The sequence below is a fragment of the Carassius gibelio genome, chromosome B3, assembly GCF_023724105.1.
Source record: "Carassius gibelio isolate Cgi1373 ecotype wild population from Czech Republic chromosome B3, carGib1.2-hapl.c, whole genome shotgun sequence".
In the NCBI taxonomy this organism is placed as follows: Eukaryota; Metazoa; Chordata; class Actinopteri; order Cypriniformes; family Cyprinidae; genus Carassius; species Carassius gibelio.
In genome coordinates, this window is record NC_068398.1 from 17,832,125 (window position 1) to 17,850,487 (window position 18,363).

Genomic DNA, 18,363 nt, shown 5'->3' on the forward strand with positions numbered 1-18,363 from the left:
AAACATTCCTAGCATTTGTAGTACAAACCTTGTGAGGTTGTCCTTTACTTGCTAATGAAAAAAACAGCCGTTAGATTTCAATAGTTTATTACAATGAACAGTGGAACAGTACAGATAGCATTCACAGGAGTCGTTTGTTATTGGCCCTTCAGAGAGGACACTGTAAATGTGGACAGGCAGACACAGAAAAATCAAATCCAACAGTGACAGCTATCTGAAGCCCTCACCAAGCAACGCTGGGGACGGGACGTCCAACAGCACCTATGGGTGCTGCGAAGGCTTCACACTTTTAGTACAGTAATAGTATATTTACAGTGACTTGCCTTGTTAAAGGTGCTGTACGAAACTCCAGCCGCTTCAAATTAATACGAACCATATTTACTACACTTCTAAAAACCTAAACAAAACATGAGAGAAAAGCCAGACTGTATGATCTGCAACAAAGGGTAGGTCTAAATAATAATCAAATGTCCCATGCGCTACACAGTTTGATTACTCCATCTCCTCATTGCAAGAGGGCTTACGGTTACTGATCTGGATTGTAAAGCACGCCACTAGATGGCAAAATGGTGGAATCAGCAAACCTAAAGACGACCAGTGGTGACGCTTCAGTATCGGCCTCCAGGAGACATTACAGGAGGTCTCATGCCTAAGGCGGGCCGGGGGGGAGCGGCCTGGTAGGAAGGGACCATGGGTGGGGCTTGCCCGTAAGGAGGCATTCCTCCTGGGACGTACCCAGGCACCCCCTGCGGCGGAGCACCGTACGGCCCTACATGAGAGGAAATAGATTAGCTGCATTTGAAACTGATGGTTTGATCTTACACAGCTATTCTTCGTTAATATACAACACTACTGGTCAAAAGTTGTTTGGTAAGACGGTTCTCATCAAAGCTGCATTATTTGATCAAAAATATAGCAACAACAGTAATACTGTTAAATATTAGTGTATTTTAGTATATTTTAAAATGAAATTTATTTCTGTAATGCAGAGCTTTATTACTCCAGTCTTCAGTGTCACGATCCTTCAGAAACCGTGTTCAATTTGACAGCAAAATGACATTTAGATTTAGTCATATTTTAGCCATCTGATTTGCTTTTGCTTTGATCGATATCATACTATTGAAGTCGACTAAATGTAAAGGGCTTAGTTAAACTAATGCAATATACAGTTTTTTTATTTCTGTTTTGGTTATTGTAGTACATCAGGCTAAACTAAAGCTCAAACTAAATTAAATAAGCTTTAAATACTCTTTTTTTTATGTTTACACAGTGGAGTGTACAGTAGCAGGCTGCTCATTCAAGTTCAGATGAGGGAAATAAAACATGTATTCAACTAACAATCATCTAAAATATTACCATATAAACATCATTATAGCAAACATTGTCATAATTCATCAATATTATTTCATAAGCAATTACTAGGCACAAATGTGCGCTATTCATCGATTACAACCTGCACTGAAGCAGTCTGAAGCATTGCTTGTGACAAAAATAATTTGCCAAACAAAATTAACACGGTTACAAAATCATTATGATATTCTGATTTGCTGCTCAAGAAACATTTATGTTGAAAACGGTTTCCATTCAAACATTAAACAGAACAACTGTCTTTTTTCAGGATTCTTCGATGAATAGAAAGTTCAATCGAACAGCATTCATTTGAAATGAAAATCCTTTCTAATGTCAGTGCACTTACTCTCACATTTGTAATTGCATCAATTGAATTGCTTCCTTGTGCAAGGAAATTGTTAAAAATCTCACTGCCCCCAAATTTGTAAACAGTAGTGTAACAAGACGTTTCCTCTCTTATTTGAAACACAGGAGGCATTCCAAAAGTCTGACAGCCCTCAAATACACCTTACCTTGCATGGGATGCCTAACACCTGGCTGCTGTGCAGGAATGCCCTGCTGATGGGGCAACACGCCCCCCATCGGTGCAACCGGTGGGGAAGTCACATGGGCCTGTCCTGCGCTGGGGACTTTACACTGGTAGCGAGGCAGCTGTGCTCGCAACTCCTCCTGTCAAACACAATGCAAATCACACAAGCTGGTAAGACATAAATACAGGCTTTTTTTCCTTGCTTTATTTCTACTGTGGAACAAAAGATTTCGTGCCGTCAGTGTGATCTAGTGTTGTTTTAGTGCCACTGACTTTCAATGTATGGAAAAAAGCATTATTCAAATGTATGTTCCGCAAAAGAAAAGTCACAGCTTTGGTACAAGACAGTCTGGAATCATCAAATAGGTGTTTTATCAAATGAAAGCAGTTGTTTCTGCAAAGGTTAAAGATCCAAGGACAGAAACATGTTGACTTACCAGTGATATATCTTCATCAGGGTGGATCAACTTACTGGTTGCACTGGTGGTGGTGAGGGTGGCAGGCTTACTTGTGACTGGGGTGCCCGGTTTGGCCACAGTGCTGCTGGAGTTTGCCGCAGCAGTGGCGGAGGACTGGGTGTAAGCTGGGAATGTTGGTTTGGGAGCAGCAGAAGTTAGTGCAGAGGAGCTCACCGCTACACCAGAACCAGCCTGCTGGACCTGCAGAGACAGACCCATTAGACACACAATCTGGCCAGTGTACCACTTGATTGATGTTTTGTTATTTACTTTATATACAAATAAAGAACAGGCAAAAACTTGAAATGCACTACCATCTATATATAGTACGACTCAGTTACTGGCCAATATTAAATATTGAATCATGCATACTTATTACCAGTGCTGTCCAATACTTAAAGTCAACATTTAAAAACACTAATACTTTCATAACACTATATATTACATACAGTACATTCTAATTTAGTGATGTAAATTCACATGTAGTATTAAAAACTATTGATTTCAGTTATTAGGTTTTTTTACAGCTTGGAATCAGCCATAACATTCAGTCTGGTCAGAATTATAATTTTAACATCAGTGCATCCCCAACAAAGCTAGGTTTGTTAGGCTTTAGGTGGATCATGATCAAGTGTCCAAATACTTTTTTGGGATCTACATACATAGACAACGTGATTATGAAGGTAGATTTTTCACAACTACAAACCAGAAGAGAGAGAAACAGACTTTTAGTTTTAATAAGATAACGGAGCAGTCTGTCATTTCTCAGCCTCCAATGAAATCAATCTCTTTTGAAGCATTACAAACGTCCTCTAGAAAAAAGTCAATTAATCTAAGAGGCAGTCTGAGGTCTGTCTGCTGTTACATGCCATCAATAGTTTTATGAAGCAGCTCTTTCACCGAGTCAGCAAGCTACTGCATACTTGGGACAGCGGTTTAGAGGATGCTGACAAACTGTCCAGACTGGAGGAGCCTGAGCTTGTGCTTGGAGCTCGAGTCCCCATCTGCAGTATGAAGAGAGAGCACATAATGAAGACCCTGGACAGGACTGCTGCCCACCAAAACTATCATCAACACACTTAACACTCAGTTTGTTTAAAACTGTTTTTTTTTTTAATGGATCTTCGAGTGTTTAAAGTTCATCCATTAATACAGCCCACAATTCAGTTTTCACAAGCTGGTTTCAATGGTGTCATAGGTCTCCAGATGTTTTGAACTACTGGTCCAGTCAGGATAGTAGTTCAATTTTGATTTATTCTGCCAACATTTTTATTGGTCCAACATAAACAATAAATTTTATTTTTTTAAATATAAATAAAGTTAACACTTCATATATGCATCAGAAATTAAATGATATATATATATATATATATATATATATATATATATATATATATATATATATATATATATATATATATATATATATATATATATATATATATATATATATACACACACACACACACACACACACACATACAAACAAATGAATACACTTATGAGAAACCAAAGGCTAATCTGTGGTGAGAATACAGCACTTCACTAGCAACTCACAGATCTTTTGAACTTAAAACCTCTGTATTAGGAGCATATCTTCAAACCTGAAAACATCACTGTCAGTGGCATGACGTGACAACAATAGGTTTCTTTACATGCATTAATTATCATCAAATTAATTTCTGATTCTGAATGTTATTTTTATTCGAACACTAACGTTTTCAATCTGCTACTAACATTTCCATTTCCATGTGCATTTATGCATCAAAAGACAAAACTTGCTTTGCTATAATGTCACCACTGTGAGTATGCTTTTTACACTGTGAGTAAAAGTAGGCAAAAAGTTAATAAACCAAGTATACCAATGTGAGGAGAAGGGTCATCATACCTGTCCTGCACTGGGAAACAGTGGCTTGGAGACACTCGGCTGTGGCATGGGCACTGTCGTGGCAGGCACAGCCGGCCGGGTGCTGGAAGGAGGGGCCTGAGCCATGTGGGGTATGCCAGGGTGATGTCCCATGGGAGGAGGTATTCCTGAGCAAAACAATGACACAGTTATGAACCAATATTAAAGAATGATAAGTAAAGAAATATGGGTCTCGTATACATGTAATGAGAAGGAAGGTTCCTGTACCTGGTGGCATGCCTGGCATCATTGGGGGCATTCCATGGGCAGGTGGCATCATCCCTCTCATTTGCATCATGCTATTAAGTCAAAACAACAGGAAGGACATTTTTAAATGCAAAAAGCGTGGATTAATCACAAAACATTAACAGATAAAACTATTCCAATTCTATTAACTTTTACCCTGGAGGCATCCCGGGCATGACAGGAGGCATCCCTGGCATCATAGGGGGGATCCCAGGCATCATTGGGGGCATTCCTTTAAGAGAAACCATTTAAGAGACACACAATAAATATACTATGCATCTTAATTGGGGTGGTTTTGTATTATTAGAAAGCACACCTGAGTAACTTCCAGGTGGCATCCCTGGCACTGGGACAGGGGACATTCCTGGCTGGGTCATAGGGGCATAGGCTGCCTGAGGCTGTACGGCTGTTGCTGGCTGCTGGAAAGAAGGACCAGCCTCTTCGTCATCATCATCTTCATCCGAGTCATCTTGCTGTTTTTTCTTCTGATTATCTGTTTCCAAAAAAAGGAGAATATAGTAACTATGGGTTTACCTGGGCTAAAAAAAGAACAGGGCTGCATTTCCCAAAAGCATCGTAAGTTGATGGTAGTTTGAATGGGTCTACGATATACTTAAACTTACGATGCTTTTGGGAAACGCAGCCCAGACGAGTAAATAAGAATTTAAATGTTATACCCTGTGTTTTTTGTTCAAGCACACGTCTCCTCTCCTCCATGTCTTTCTCTGGAATACCCTCCATTCCATAAATCTCCAGCTCTATGTCAATCCTTCCCGGTATTGCATTAGGGACACCATCAATGGTTTCTTTGTGAACCTTAAATAAATCATACAAAAACATATTTGAATATATATACACATACATACATAATATATCTATCCTGCTTTGTCTCAACGGTTCAGGCTGCTGCTATTGCAATGGTGTGTGGGATATTTTCTTGGTACAATTTTGGCCCTTAGTACCAACTGAGCATTGTTTAAACACCACAGCCTTCCTGAGTATTGTTGCTGACCATGACCACCCCTTCATGACTTCAGTGTACCCATCTTCTGATGGCTTCTTCCAGCAAGATAATGCACCATGTCAAAAAGCTCAGAACATCTCAGACTGTTTTTTTAACATGCCAATGAGTTCACTTTATTCAAATGGCCTCCACAGTCACCAGATTTCAATCTAATAGAGCAGCTTTGGGATGTGGTGGAACGAGAGATTGACATCATGGATGTGCAGCCGACAAATCTGCAGCAACTGCGTGATGTGATCATGTCAATATGGACCAAATTCTCTGAGGAATGTTTCCAACACCTTGTTGAATCTATGCCACAAAGAATTAAGGCAGGTTTGAAGGCAAAAGGGGGTCTAACCCGGTACTAGCAAGGTGTACCTAATAAAGTTGCCAGTGAGTATGTATGTGTGTGTGTGTGTGTATATGCGCTCACACACACACACACACACACAGTATATAAAATAACTACTTACCTGCATACAGTGGATGGCCAGACCAGGACCAGTATATAACTTCTTGTGACATATATGACACTTAAAGTGCTTGGCCTTCTGATGTTGAATGAGAATCTTCTCATCATCAAAATCCCTGTTGCAGTACCTGAGTTTGCAGTTAAAGTCATATAAACAAGAAAAAAAATCATAACAAAACACCAAGAACAGCAGAAGGGACATAAATCGTTTTTACACATTTCTTGCACTATTATTACCCTAGTTAGGTGTTTCTCAAACGCCCTATAGTTTTACAATTATTATTCTGCATTCAAAAACGACATTGGGAATCCTGGTTCTCCAAAGAAAAAGAAACCGTTGTTAAAGAGGTGAATTAATGAGTGAAAACTTTATTTTAGTGTTTTTTTTTTACTGGATATTTCCATGTTAAACGCTATTTTGTTAGTGGACGCGTGAAACTAATCCACATGTATAGAGAAACAATAAAATAATTTTCACTTAAATCGGATTCATCAAGTAGGTCTCGTCTTCGCGAGCGTTCTAACAGAACACACGTTCGAATGCTTCTCTGACGGACAGAGAGGCAGCTCAGTGTTGTTGAGACACGCGGCCTTGATATCACAGACAAATACGTTAGCTATTCGAAAACAGGAAGTGGGCCAATCCCTACCAATAAACTATTCGAAAAATATTAAACAACGCTACAAACGCTTTTAAAGAAGGATACCAACACCAGGGCTTCAACTGCTTCTTCTTTTTTCTCCCCATGATTTATTCACCAGCCTTTTCCGCGCGCACCACACGGACGTCTACCAAAACATTAGCAGAACTAAAATGGAGTAGATAGGACATGACGACGGTTTTTTCCACGCACAGACAGCGCATCACAAGGAATACCGCCACCAACTGGACAGGAGGTGCACAACTTGGAATCTGGATGGTGTTTAAATGATGGCAGTAGTAAAAAATAATTAAATAAATAAATCATTATATATATATATCCTTATTTCAGTCATTCTTCATTTAAATTCTGCATAACTGCACACTACCCTTATTTCACTTTCCTCTTAATCACATCACCCTTTAGCAAAATAGGATATAAAACATGAATATATAGTTATGAGTTGACCTCACCATTGTTTTATTGCATTATTTCATCAGTGTTATCTGATTTAATTGCTATTTGATTGTATTGACCTCATCTGAAAACAAATATTGATTCAGATAATCAGTCAAATATGAGTAAAATTTTATTTTATTTTGTGAGTCTTACATTTTAACTTTAAAGCTCAGAATGTTTAATGCTTTGTTAAAAACAAGCCTGATTTGAGAAAAACAGTGAGATAAATGGAACATATAAATTGGCAACCAAAGATTCAAAGAATTCAGTTTTTATCATAAATTACCTTAAATTTATTTATTCTCTGTTATACTTAAAGCAAGCATTGCCTCAATAAAAACAGCATGCACATCTTATAAAGTGAATACAGCATGTCAAGGCACACTACTCTCAATGCAATGCATTCAAGCAAAAAGAAAAAAAAAAAAAGTAAATGCTGTTCCAAAATACAACCTTCAGAGGTAATTATTTGTCTAAGATAAATGCATATCTCAAAAAACTACATTCAAACAGTATTTATACCTAAAATCATATTTCATATTCAAAATTAAAGGCAGGCATTTTTATATTTAGTGCCAACGTAGTCTGCATTAGATGCAACTAACCAGTTCAATTACTTGAAAAAAAGAAAAGAAAAGTATAATTTGTTTCTAACAGAGGCAGGTAACATCAGTCATGATTTATGTTACAAACACAATTCTTGTCAGCTTTAAATATAACCATGCTTTGCATATTTCTTATATAGATTAGAGTTTACGAAACACATAAAACATGCAAATTGCGAAAGCACTTCAGTCACTGACCTCATGCACTACCTGTGGCTCAAAAGCCCTTTGTATAGATTCAGAAATCACTTTCAGACACATTTTAGCATTCACCACAGCACATTCCTTAATAAACACAAAGTATCCGAATTCAATATAATAAACTTTTGATCTAATACCCATTTGCAAGTTGTTCAAGGCAGTTATTTTTACCATTTACTTCAGTTTAACACTTAATCCAGTATTTCACTCTACACTTTAACAATGAAGACTGAAATATCCTAAGATTTGTAATTAAGTAGCAAAGCAGCAGAGATGTCATAAAATAGCATCACAAGTCAGTTTAAGATATGAATTCAACAATCACTTGAAGAGTGCAAATCCTTTGATCAATAAATTGTAGCAAATAACATGCTTACCTCTCACTGACCTTTACAAAAATATATGAGCTGTACAACAGTGTAAATCCCTGCTGAAACATGCTTTGTAAATCACTCTGAAATGTTATGAAACATCAGTCAGAAGAGGCTATTCCAAATATCCCATCCCCATCTGTACATTAACACACTTTCTTCAACATTTTGGTCAGTTTTAGGAGGGAAACTTTGGTTTTCATTAAAAAAAGACAAGAAAAAAAAACCTTTGTTAATCCTCCTACAAATACAAACATGTAACCATCACTCCCTGCCTTTAGAGATTTCTTTACACAATTACCCCACATTTATCACCACAGAAATAACATTTCATTCCTTGTAAAACTTTTGCAGATAAGAAGTTGTTTATGTGAAACTGCAGGCCCTTATGAAACAAAAATATATTGCATTATATTGGAAAATATTGTGTAATATATTAGGCATATATTCTTATATATATTTATTTTTCCAATATATTGCAATATATTGAAAGCGGCAATCATTTGTATATTTTGCAATATATTATATTATATATTATATATGTATCATCAATATATTATTAAATGTATTCAAATATATAAAATATTAGAAAATAAAAAGGGAAAATAATATATTACAATATATCACAATATATTTTAAGAAATATATTGGAAAATATATTTTCCTTTCGTAAGGGGGTAAATAGATGTAATGCAGTAAACCGGAGATCTCCAAGCTGCCAGAACACAACCTAGGCCCAAAATGATCTTTCCATCCTATTAAAGAATAAATTGCCATGGGAATGTGATTGCGTACAATGTAGAGGTTTTTAGGTCATTCATTGACTATGTCTTCTTTATTCTGTTCTCTAGGGGTCCTCTGTGCCTCCCTAAGACTCTTTTTACGAGGTTCAGAAGTTTCATCGTCCTCTTTTTAATACAGGTTCCCTCTTGCTTTTTCACTCTGATTCTGTCTTAGTTTAAGATCCCACTCCCAGTGCTTTCTTCATATGCTCATAAACCACGTAAGATATGCTAACAGCAGGAATGACTTTGAGGAAATTGGGGGCAATGCCACGGTAAAGTCCGGGAACGCCTTCATGGGACATGATGTGCTTGAACTGGCCAACCATTGACAGCTGAGGAGTGCCATCTGCTGAGGCTTTCAGGAAGAAAGGAAGGAGGAGTGAGGTTATAATTGCATCTTGTGTGCGTGTTTTCATTGTTGTAAACATTTTGTGCTTCTAAAAGAATCACAAAATAAGCAGAATGATACGTGATAAGAATTGTGTGGATCTGTTTGGCCTCGCTCACCCTGAGCCTGCATGCGTGTGCGGATCAAAGCCAGCGGGTAACTAGCCAGCTGCCCACATGTGCTGGACACCGTGCCACATCCAAGAAGCACCAGGACGCCAGGATCAGCCGAGCCCATGCAGTACCGCTGGAGCCAGGCGTTCTTAAGAGTCTGTCAAAAAAAACAAAAACAGACACAAAAGAGCAAGATTTTAGATAGAAAATAGATTTTTAATATAGATTTTACAGTATATTTGAATATACATATAGATATTGCAGTATATTCTGTACATTTTAGTTAATTATATTTCCTTATATTTTTGGTAATTTTTAAGAAAATATGATCAATCTAAAATGATTATATTGTCACACACACACACACGCACACGCACACACACACACACACACACACACACACACACACATCTGTAAGATATCTTTCCTTTTAACATGCATTTTGTATTTACTTAAAATGTATTTTAAAATTGGAATGTGTTTTTTTTTTTTTTTTTTACTATATTCTGGCATTTGAAGTGAAGATATACACAAATATATATTAAATTTGACAGAAGTCATGTTGTGTTCAATATATACCATTGTTTTCAAAAGAAGTCTCTTATGCTCACCAAGGCTGTATTAATTTTATTAAAAAAATAATACAAATAATAAATAAACAATATTGTGAACTATTATTATAATTGTATATTATGAAGTTTTCCTTTTTTTGTATATTTTACCGAAATATACTTAAAGGGATACTCCACCGTGTTTTCATATTAAACTATGTTTTTCCCTTACCTAAGACGAGTTGATACATACCTCTCTCGTCTCGTCTTGTAACATTATAACTGTATTTATGTTCTTTTAATTAATTCATTGTATCCTTTGCCAAATAAAATTATTGTTTTGTTTTTTGCCATATGGGAAAGAATAAAAAATGGGGTTGACAGATTTGTCACGACCATCACCTGAAATGATCTGTGTGTCGTAGGAGGAGACCATAGAACAACGTAAATGCATAACATATACCGACCATAACAACTGAGATAACAGCAGGGATTCATGAACATTTAAAGGTGTTAAAATACCTCATACACAGCCAGATCAATGCCAGCATACGGGATGATGCCAAGTGTGTTGGGCACATAGCCTTTGTAGAACGTGCGCACTCCTTCTTTACGCAGTATCTGTTTGGCACAGTCTGCCACGCCAGAATATTGTCCTGTCTTCCGCAGCGTGAGACGCGTCTTCAACACCTGAGAAGCAAAGAGGAATAAAGTAACAATATAAAGATTAAGAGTAGAAGAGCAATATACGTTTGGAGGTCACTGGTAACTTTAAGCTGCAGCAGCTCCTTCCAGCATAAATAAACAGAGGACTTGGTTTCCAAAATGTGATGCAGATCTGCCTCATTAAACACAGCAGTAGAAGCCAGAAAAAAAGCTTTCTGCATTTAAACCTAGAATAGAAAGACTCTGCTGTTTGTATTTTACATTAGCAGCTACGAGTATTACTTGAGATAACAGATACTTTTAAAGCCAGGCATTATATGAGCAAGATGTTCCAGGTCCAATACAGGATTTCATTTGATAATAAAATTCATCTTTCTAGACATCAATATTACTGCATTATGCATATTATATTTAAGTATTGTAGTTATACTTTTATTATTATTATTGTTATCATTATTATTTATTACCTTGCCATTGCGAGTGTCTTACTTGACCTATTTTTTACCCATAAAATTGCAAAAAAACAAGCTAAAATATTTTCCATAATAATTAACATAATGCACTTGGACATATCTATTATAGTATATTTTTTATTTATTTATATTTAATGTTCTAATGAAGTCTCTTGTGCTCACCAAGGCTGCATTTATTAGATCAAAAATACATTAAAAAAATATACATATTGTGAAATAATATTACTATTTACTATGTTTTAAAAATGTAATTTATTCCTGTGATACAAAGCTGAATTCTCAGCAGTCATTACTCCAGTTTTCAGTGTCACGTGATCCTTCAGAAGTATTTCTTATTATCAATGTAAAAAAAAAAGTTGGGTTGTTTAATATTTTTGTCAACACCATGATTTATTAATGTATTTTTATTTTATACTTTGATGAACAGAAATGGCAAAAGAAGAGTATTTATTACATTATAAATATCTAGTTTACTGCACTAATGTCAATCAATAATTGTAATTAAAATGATAATTTAAAGACATCAGTTGACAGCTTATTCTGAAATTATCCATGTCCATTTTCTAACACTAGCACAGACTTCTGTTTATATCCACTTACTTTATGCAATATCCGTAGAAGTGCTTATGATAAAAAGGACGATAAGTACAAAAGTTAGGCAACTGCATTCTTCAGGTCTTATCTTTATAGAGCTATTTAGTAATGACGTCAATTTGCAGGCCAACCCAGAAGACTAATTCGCTAAGGATTCCCTCAGGAATTTCTAATGGGCTTTTAGAAAGCCAGTTTTGGATTTACAGTATGAATGCAATAACGTCTGTGGTTAGATTATACAGAGCTGATAAAAGTCTCTCACTCTCTCACCTCCATGGGGTAGATGATAGTCTGAGCTGTAGCTCCTGCCAGTGATCCGGCAATGAAGCGTTCCTGAACTCTGAGAGAGCCACCGTCCTTACTGCCTCTGATCAGCCATTTGATCTACACAAGACATTTAGTATAGTTAACTTGTATTAGACAGTCTGCCACTCAGGCCTAGTTTAAAACAGAGTTGCTACTGGATTCTGGTTCGTTTACCTGCTCATAAGCCATGAATTTGATAGCTGACTCCGGTGCAATCTTGAGGACATTGATGCCGTTGCCTCTCCAAAGAGACCTCAGTCCTCCTTCCTGCACCATTCCCCGCAAGCCACCAAACAAACCCATACCACTCGAGCCATGGACCTGTCGAAAATCCACTTTCATTATGAGTATTGTACTTTTCGAAACATAACTGTAAATGTAAGATTTATGCATTTCTGTTGAGTGTATTTGATACAACAATAAAGCGTCAATCAAATACTTTTAAGAGCTGACCGAACCTGAAGGATAACTTTAAGACGGTCGAGAGGAGCAGTTCCCGTTCGTGATACGGCTCCTGCCATCGCCCCGGCCACGAGCTGTCTCCACACCACACCTGAACGCCGCTCTTTCTCTGAGAACTCATCCGGCACCGTCAGCTGCTCCCCGATGTCCAACATCTGAAACGCATACGTTTTAGACCCAAAGGACAGTTAAAGTTTACATTCCTAAATTTGTGTGAATACCAGGCCTACAATCTAATTTCTGAAAAGAGCTGGATGTAGACCAGAGAGTGTTTCCAGTAGTGCGCGATGTCCTCCATGTTGTGCAAGGGGTTAAACAGGAAGTGGTCCCGCCACTCGTTCCAGTCAATGGTCATCGTGCCATCTCTGTCTATGCTGACACACAAAGGGAATATAAAATAGTTAAAAGAAGCGTTTTCTATGCCCATTGAAACTATATGTGTGACTCAACATGTGGGTGCTTCACAGCAACATCTCAAACTCCTTTGAAAGCACAGCCAGAGTGGGAGGTAAGTGTGTACATGACAAGCACTGAAAAAACTGAAGCTGAAGTGCTCGAACCTCTGCAGGATTCTGGAGGCTTGCTCTGTGGATACATTCACTCCAAGGCTGCGCAAGGAGAGCTGAATTTCTCCAACATCTATGTGACCTATAAAATGGGAAAATACTCCAATGCTTATTCCTTACATGGGCAGCAAAGGACACACAATGTTTCAAAAGTTTAGGGTCACTAAGTTTTTGAAAGTTTTTGACAGTTGTCTCTTATGCTTACCATGGTTGCATTTACCGAATGTAAAAATTGCTAAATATTATTACTATTTAAAACAACTGTTTTCTACTTTAATATAATTTGAATGTAAATTATTCCTGTTATGCAAAGCTGAATTTCAGCATCATTACTCCAGTCCTCATTCATGTCACATTATCCTTCAGAAATCTTTCTAATATGCTGACTGGCTGAAAAAGAGACATTTCTTATCACTATCAATGTTAAAAACAGTTGTGCTGCTTAATAATTTTGTGGGAAACATTTGACAGTTTTTGGTGTTTCAATGATTAATAAAAAAGTTCAAAACAACAGCGTTTATTTTCAAACAGAAGTATTCTGTAATTTTATAAAATTATAAACGTCTCTACATTTTTCTTGATCACTTCAATGCATCATTTCTCTGTAAAAATAAGAATTTCTCTATAAAAGAAAACTGCCTGACCCCAAACTGAATGATAGTATAACATATACTGTATACTAAAAGACTACAGAAGTTCTGATAATTCTCATAAACACTTTAAAAATCAAGTGCAAATATGTATTTTCCCAGGAACTATTGTGAGGTTGCAGTTACAGTGGTGAGATTCTAATTAGTGAGAAGATCCTCCAGACCGTCGTTGTTGCGGTCCAGGCTGCGGAACATGAGTCTGAGCTCTTTCTCGTGCGTGCGCAGATACTGTGTGAACTCCTCAAAGTCCAGCTGGCCGTCATGATTGGTGTCACTCACACGTACAATCTAAGGGCAGGAGGAAGTGAAAAGTGCACGTTTAAGGGCATGAATGTGAGGCTTGGAAGAGTTATACGTGCACTTTATTTAACTGTAGCCATGCCTATGTAGAATGAAGAACAAAGAGAAACTAACATGAAACAGAAAGGAGAGAGAGAGAGAGAAGGCATTGCTCGAAGCTTACAGAAGCAAGGTTTCTGTTTGTGTGCAAAGCCCTGCCAGCAGTCTGGTGAATCCAGTCGCAAACACATTGTGAACTAGAGCTAATCTCTCCTCTTGCATCACATCACATGACTAACAGTCACACAACCCAACAGCACAGACATACCACTGGCACACAGTGTTGCTCTCCCCAAGGAAACTTGGAGTCTCCAAGTTATGTTCATAACGGCACGTTCATGATTTCACCTTAAGCTACCTGCTGAAGTAATCATCACAACACCACATATACACTGTTGCTTCAGCAGGAAGGAGAATGTTTACATTTTTTCGTGGGATAACATGCTTGAAGTCAAACAAAAATGTCAGTTAAATTGACTTATAGAATAATGCAAAGAATTAGATAAGGTCTCAATCATCATACTGTATGAGGCCTTACTGCAGATTTGTACAGATGGTTTGGTGGAACCAGTACAACTATACAGACTATACAACAAACTGCAGATCAAGAACACATGCAGTCCCTCAGTAGCACTTACAGTCCTCCACTCAAGCAGTTTAAACCAGTGATGCAGATTTATTTCTGCAGTTTATGATTGCAGCACCTGAGACATCACTTTCCAAAACAGTTTCAGTAATCAGATTTACTATGTGGATCAAATTTACAACCACAAATAATTGTTGTTATATATGCTAATAATCGCTAAAAACACAACAGACAGTGTGCTTGTTTTATTTTGTGCAATGTTCAATGCAGTCCAGTAGAGCTACAAGTTTTACAACTGCAACTCTCTGCATCTGGGCAGCTTAAGCATAACACTTGAACTTAAACATGTATATAAACATTACTGGTGACACTTGACCAATTCTCACTATTAACTAGTTGTTTATTAGTGTGCCAATTATTAACATATTGACTGTATATTATAAAACACATATACTGCAAGACCAGATTCTACATCCCTGATCCGACCCAACTATCTTACTAACTATTAATAAGTAGCAAATTAGGAGTTTACTGAGGAAAAAGTCGTAGTTAATGGTTTGTTAATAGCAAGAATTGGACCTTAAAATAAAGTGTGACCGCATTATTTTATCAAATTAACTAAAGAATCTGCTGATTTAACTTTAACATGCTCACAAAGTAAGTTACAAAAGCAGATGTAAAATAATTACACATGTATAGTGAAGGATGGAGTTCATATGATTAACTCATTGGCTAAACCAGTGGATCTCAAACTTCTTGACTCAAAGACCCCGGAGTCCAACACAATTTCTGAAGTGAGGCCCCTTAGAATAATAATGACAAAGCAGCTTGCTTTTTTTTTTAAAGTTTTTTTTGTTTTTTTTTTGTTAGTTTTTTGAATTATTGAAGTAGTGTGATTAATTAATTTAATAAACTGATACAATGATATATTTTGTGATGTCAGAAGTTATGTCCAGTTTTCAGTTCAAACCACTGGGTCCCAAACATGAAATTGGCCTCTTTAGTCCGGAGCTTTGTCAATATTGCAGAGTGGAAAGAGAGGTCTAACTCGAGGTCTAACTCTTAAATAAATTACACAGGATCATTTGTCCTTGGTCGCAGACACAACAGTATTCTACTGGGTGAGTTTCAACTTATTAAGAGTAAGCATGACAAAAACCACACGGTTTACAAGTTCATGGTGTGAAAATTATCAACAGTTTTAATATAGTAAAAGTTTAATAATCATGTTTTTTGGCTCATTTATTTTTGAAAAATCATTTTACTATGAATACCATGGTTAAACTATGGTTAGTGTTGCAACAAGACCATGTGGTTACCAATAATAACCGTATTTTTTCAGTTTTTATTTGTAGGCTAGTACAACCTTGGTTAATTTTCGTATAGGGGTGATCTTGCCACAAATTGGACCTAATATGTTGGGGTTTCATATGGTTACAATTCACCGCACCTCACAGCTAATCTCCCAGGCTGAACATGTTTATGGTGAACAGCTATAAACTTCCCAAAGTAAGCGACCCACCTCGTCCACCTCGGTGCGCACGACCCCCCAGGCGGTCAGTCCGGTGCGCAGCTCGGTCACATCGATCCTCCCGTCTTTATTTAGATCCAGCTGATCGAACAGCTCGGCCCATCGCTTCTCCCGCTCTGGATCGGACCCCCCGTTATCTTGACAGCGAGCCCGTGTCCTACACGAAGGAAAGCGCCTCCTCGCTTCGCCCATATGAAACAGTCCTCGGTGAACACGGGGCAGATCTGTCCTCGAGAGTCAGAGGTAGAAGAACTGCATCCTGTCTCCCAAAATACAGGTAAACTAGCTACCTCATCAGTAAAGACCACTTTGAGGATTTATGGATTGGGTTAAATAAGAAGCGGCTAGGTCTAGATCTATATCCTCGTTCACCTGTCGGAGTCCCGCCGCAGTCACCGGCGCTGCTGCACTGAAGCGCGTGCCGATCACGACAGACTTAATCCGGGAAGTATTAAACCTCTGCCCCTCCGGCTAGAAGGATAATCCCCGCGTCTGTTCCACCGGTTCTCTCAACCCCAGCTCCATCAGCTCACTGTCCTGTTCTCGGCTCGGATCACACACAGGGCACGCGCCGCCGCACCGGTTACCGCATCGCAGCGCGACGGAGATCTCCGCATCCACACGCGCAGCTGTCGCTCGCACTAGGCTTACGAGTAGCGTGTTTTGCTCATTTTATGCACAGGTCTTCAGGGAAGGGCTGGGTGTCCCAACTCTATTAAAGCGCCCCGAGGAGCGACATCGTGTCACGGATTGAATATTCACGAGCGGTGTTGTCACTCTGTATGGGTTCGTCTTGAACCCCTCGCACATTTAGCGAACGGTTAGTTTAGATGTTTGTTATATTTAAAACCAGATTATTACAACAGGCTATCTGGATTTACCGAATGATAGGCTTTTCTCAAGGAAAGTCGCTTCAGCAGCGTGTTGCTATAGTAACCTCCTCCGGTGAAACCGGCCTCGGGAGCGCGCGGAAATGATTCACTTTCAATCTTTCTTACCTGTGATTTTCTAAAACCTTGTAATGTGTAGACACAGTTACAATGCTAAAATATTATATCTGTATCTAATATATGCAATAAAATGTTACATCTTTACCTTGGTTTCACTAAAAAAATAAAAAAATAAATAAAAACCTGGTTATTTCACTTTTTGTAAGGGAACTGAGTGCATCATCCAGTTATTTCAAGTTCAAAAGGTCACTAAAAGAATAAATAACACTGCAACCAATCATACACAGAACAATTAGGCCTAGACTTTATTCTCCTGCTCTGTATTTTCTGATTTGTCATGGTTGCACCATCACAGCCATCTACGGCACAACAGACAGAGCTCTCCACACTTCAGGTCACATTAATAGACAGAGGGACAAGGAACATGAAGTGTCCCATGGTGCTTTGCAGGGAAGCATGCAGAGATTATTTTGTCTGTATCCAGGGCAACCTCCTCTGGCACTGAAGATCACCCCCTGTGAGCAGAGACAAGAGCACAGAGCAAATCAGTCTTCAGAAATGAGTCGTAATCATTCAATTTATGTATCTTATATGATAGTTTTAACATTAGTTTGCTTCCAGTTCAGTCCCATTTTAGCAAACAAAAGTTCAGTTTATGTTTACTAATATTGTCCAGGGATGATATGGTACAGATTTCCTGGTACAAGTAATCCTTTTACATCATTTATATTTCTTAAATATTGTTAATATGTTACAGTTCATGGATCCTGAGAGTTGTGTTTAATGCTGTTTGCTGTTGCTTTTTTTCATGCCTCATATCCACCTCTCAGTTCATATAGGTCAGTTTACTGCTTCATAATTCCTCCAGATTAGACACATTGTTTAAAGTGATTATCAACAACCAGTAGATTTCTGCACTTGAGAATGCGTGTTTCATTTTTTCCAGGATAGTAATAGTTATTACACAAAAGGCAACAAGGGGGATCTAAATGTTCAATTTCCTTGATATAGTGACGTTGAAAACAGGCTGGAGGAAGAAAAAAACTTGATTTTTTTTATTTTCCGTCTACAAACACACGCGCAGCTGTCGCTCGCACTAGGCTTACGAGTAGCGTGTTTTGCTCATTTTATGCACAGGTCTTCAGGGAAGGGCTGGGTG

General features: G+C 37.9%; 2 protein-coding genes across 4 annotated transcripts; both read right to left on the reverse strand.

Annotated features, from left to right (window-relative positions):
- Positions 1–70: 70 nt before the first annotated feature.
- znf207a (zinc finger protein 207, a) lies at positions 71–6,813 on the reverse strand. 3 transcript variants are annotated; one of them, XM_052551839.1, is made up of 12 exons: positions 6,675–6,813; positions 5,969–6,095; positions 5,167–5,305; positions 4,806–4,982; positions 4,646–4,721; positions 4,472–4,542; positions 4,226–4,371; positions 3,261–3,341; positions 2,317–2,538; positions 1,863–2,019; positions 585–769; positions 71–397 (listed from the first exon to the last, which is right to left on the reverse strand). In XM_052551839.1, the coding sequence occupies exons 1-11, from the start codon at positions 6,713–6,715 to the stop codon at positions 609–611; spliced, it is 1,398 nt and encodes a 465-aa protein (XP_052407799.1). In that variant the 5' UTR covers positions 6,716–6,813; the 3' UTR covers positions 71–397; positions 585–608. The 3 variants fall into 3 exon arrangements, with proteins under 3 accessions (XP_052407799.1, XP_052407798.1, XP_052407800.1); XM_052551838.1 differs by having other exon boundaries at positions 71–769; XM_052551840.1 differs by lacking the exon at positions 3,261–3,341 and having other exon boundaries at positions 71–769; positions 6,675–6,778.
- Positions 6,814–7,336: 523 nt separating this feature from the next.
- On the reverse strand, positions 7,337–17,169 carry LOC127952928 (calcium-binding mitochondrial carrier protein SCaMC-3-like). Its single transcript, XM_052551842.1, has 10 exons — positions 16,246–17,169; positions 13,963–14,086; positions 13,143–13,230; positions 12,845–12,956; positions 12,579–12,737; positions 12,295–12,441; positions 12,085–12,198; positions 10,604–10,771; positions 9,537–9,687; positions 7,337–9,384 (listed from the first exon to the last, which is right to left on the reverse strand). The coding sequence occupies exons 1-10, from the start codon at positions 16,444–16,446 to the stop codon at positions 9,203–9,205; spliced, it is 1,446 nt and encodes a 481-aa protein (XP_052407802.1). The 5' UTR covers positions 16,447–17,169; the 3' UTR covers positions 7,337–9,202.
- Between the last annotated feature and the right edge of the window lie 1,194 nt (positions 17,170–18,363).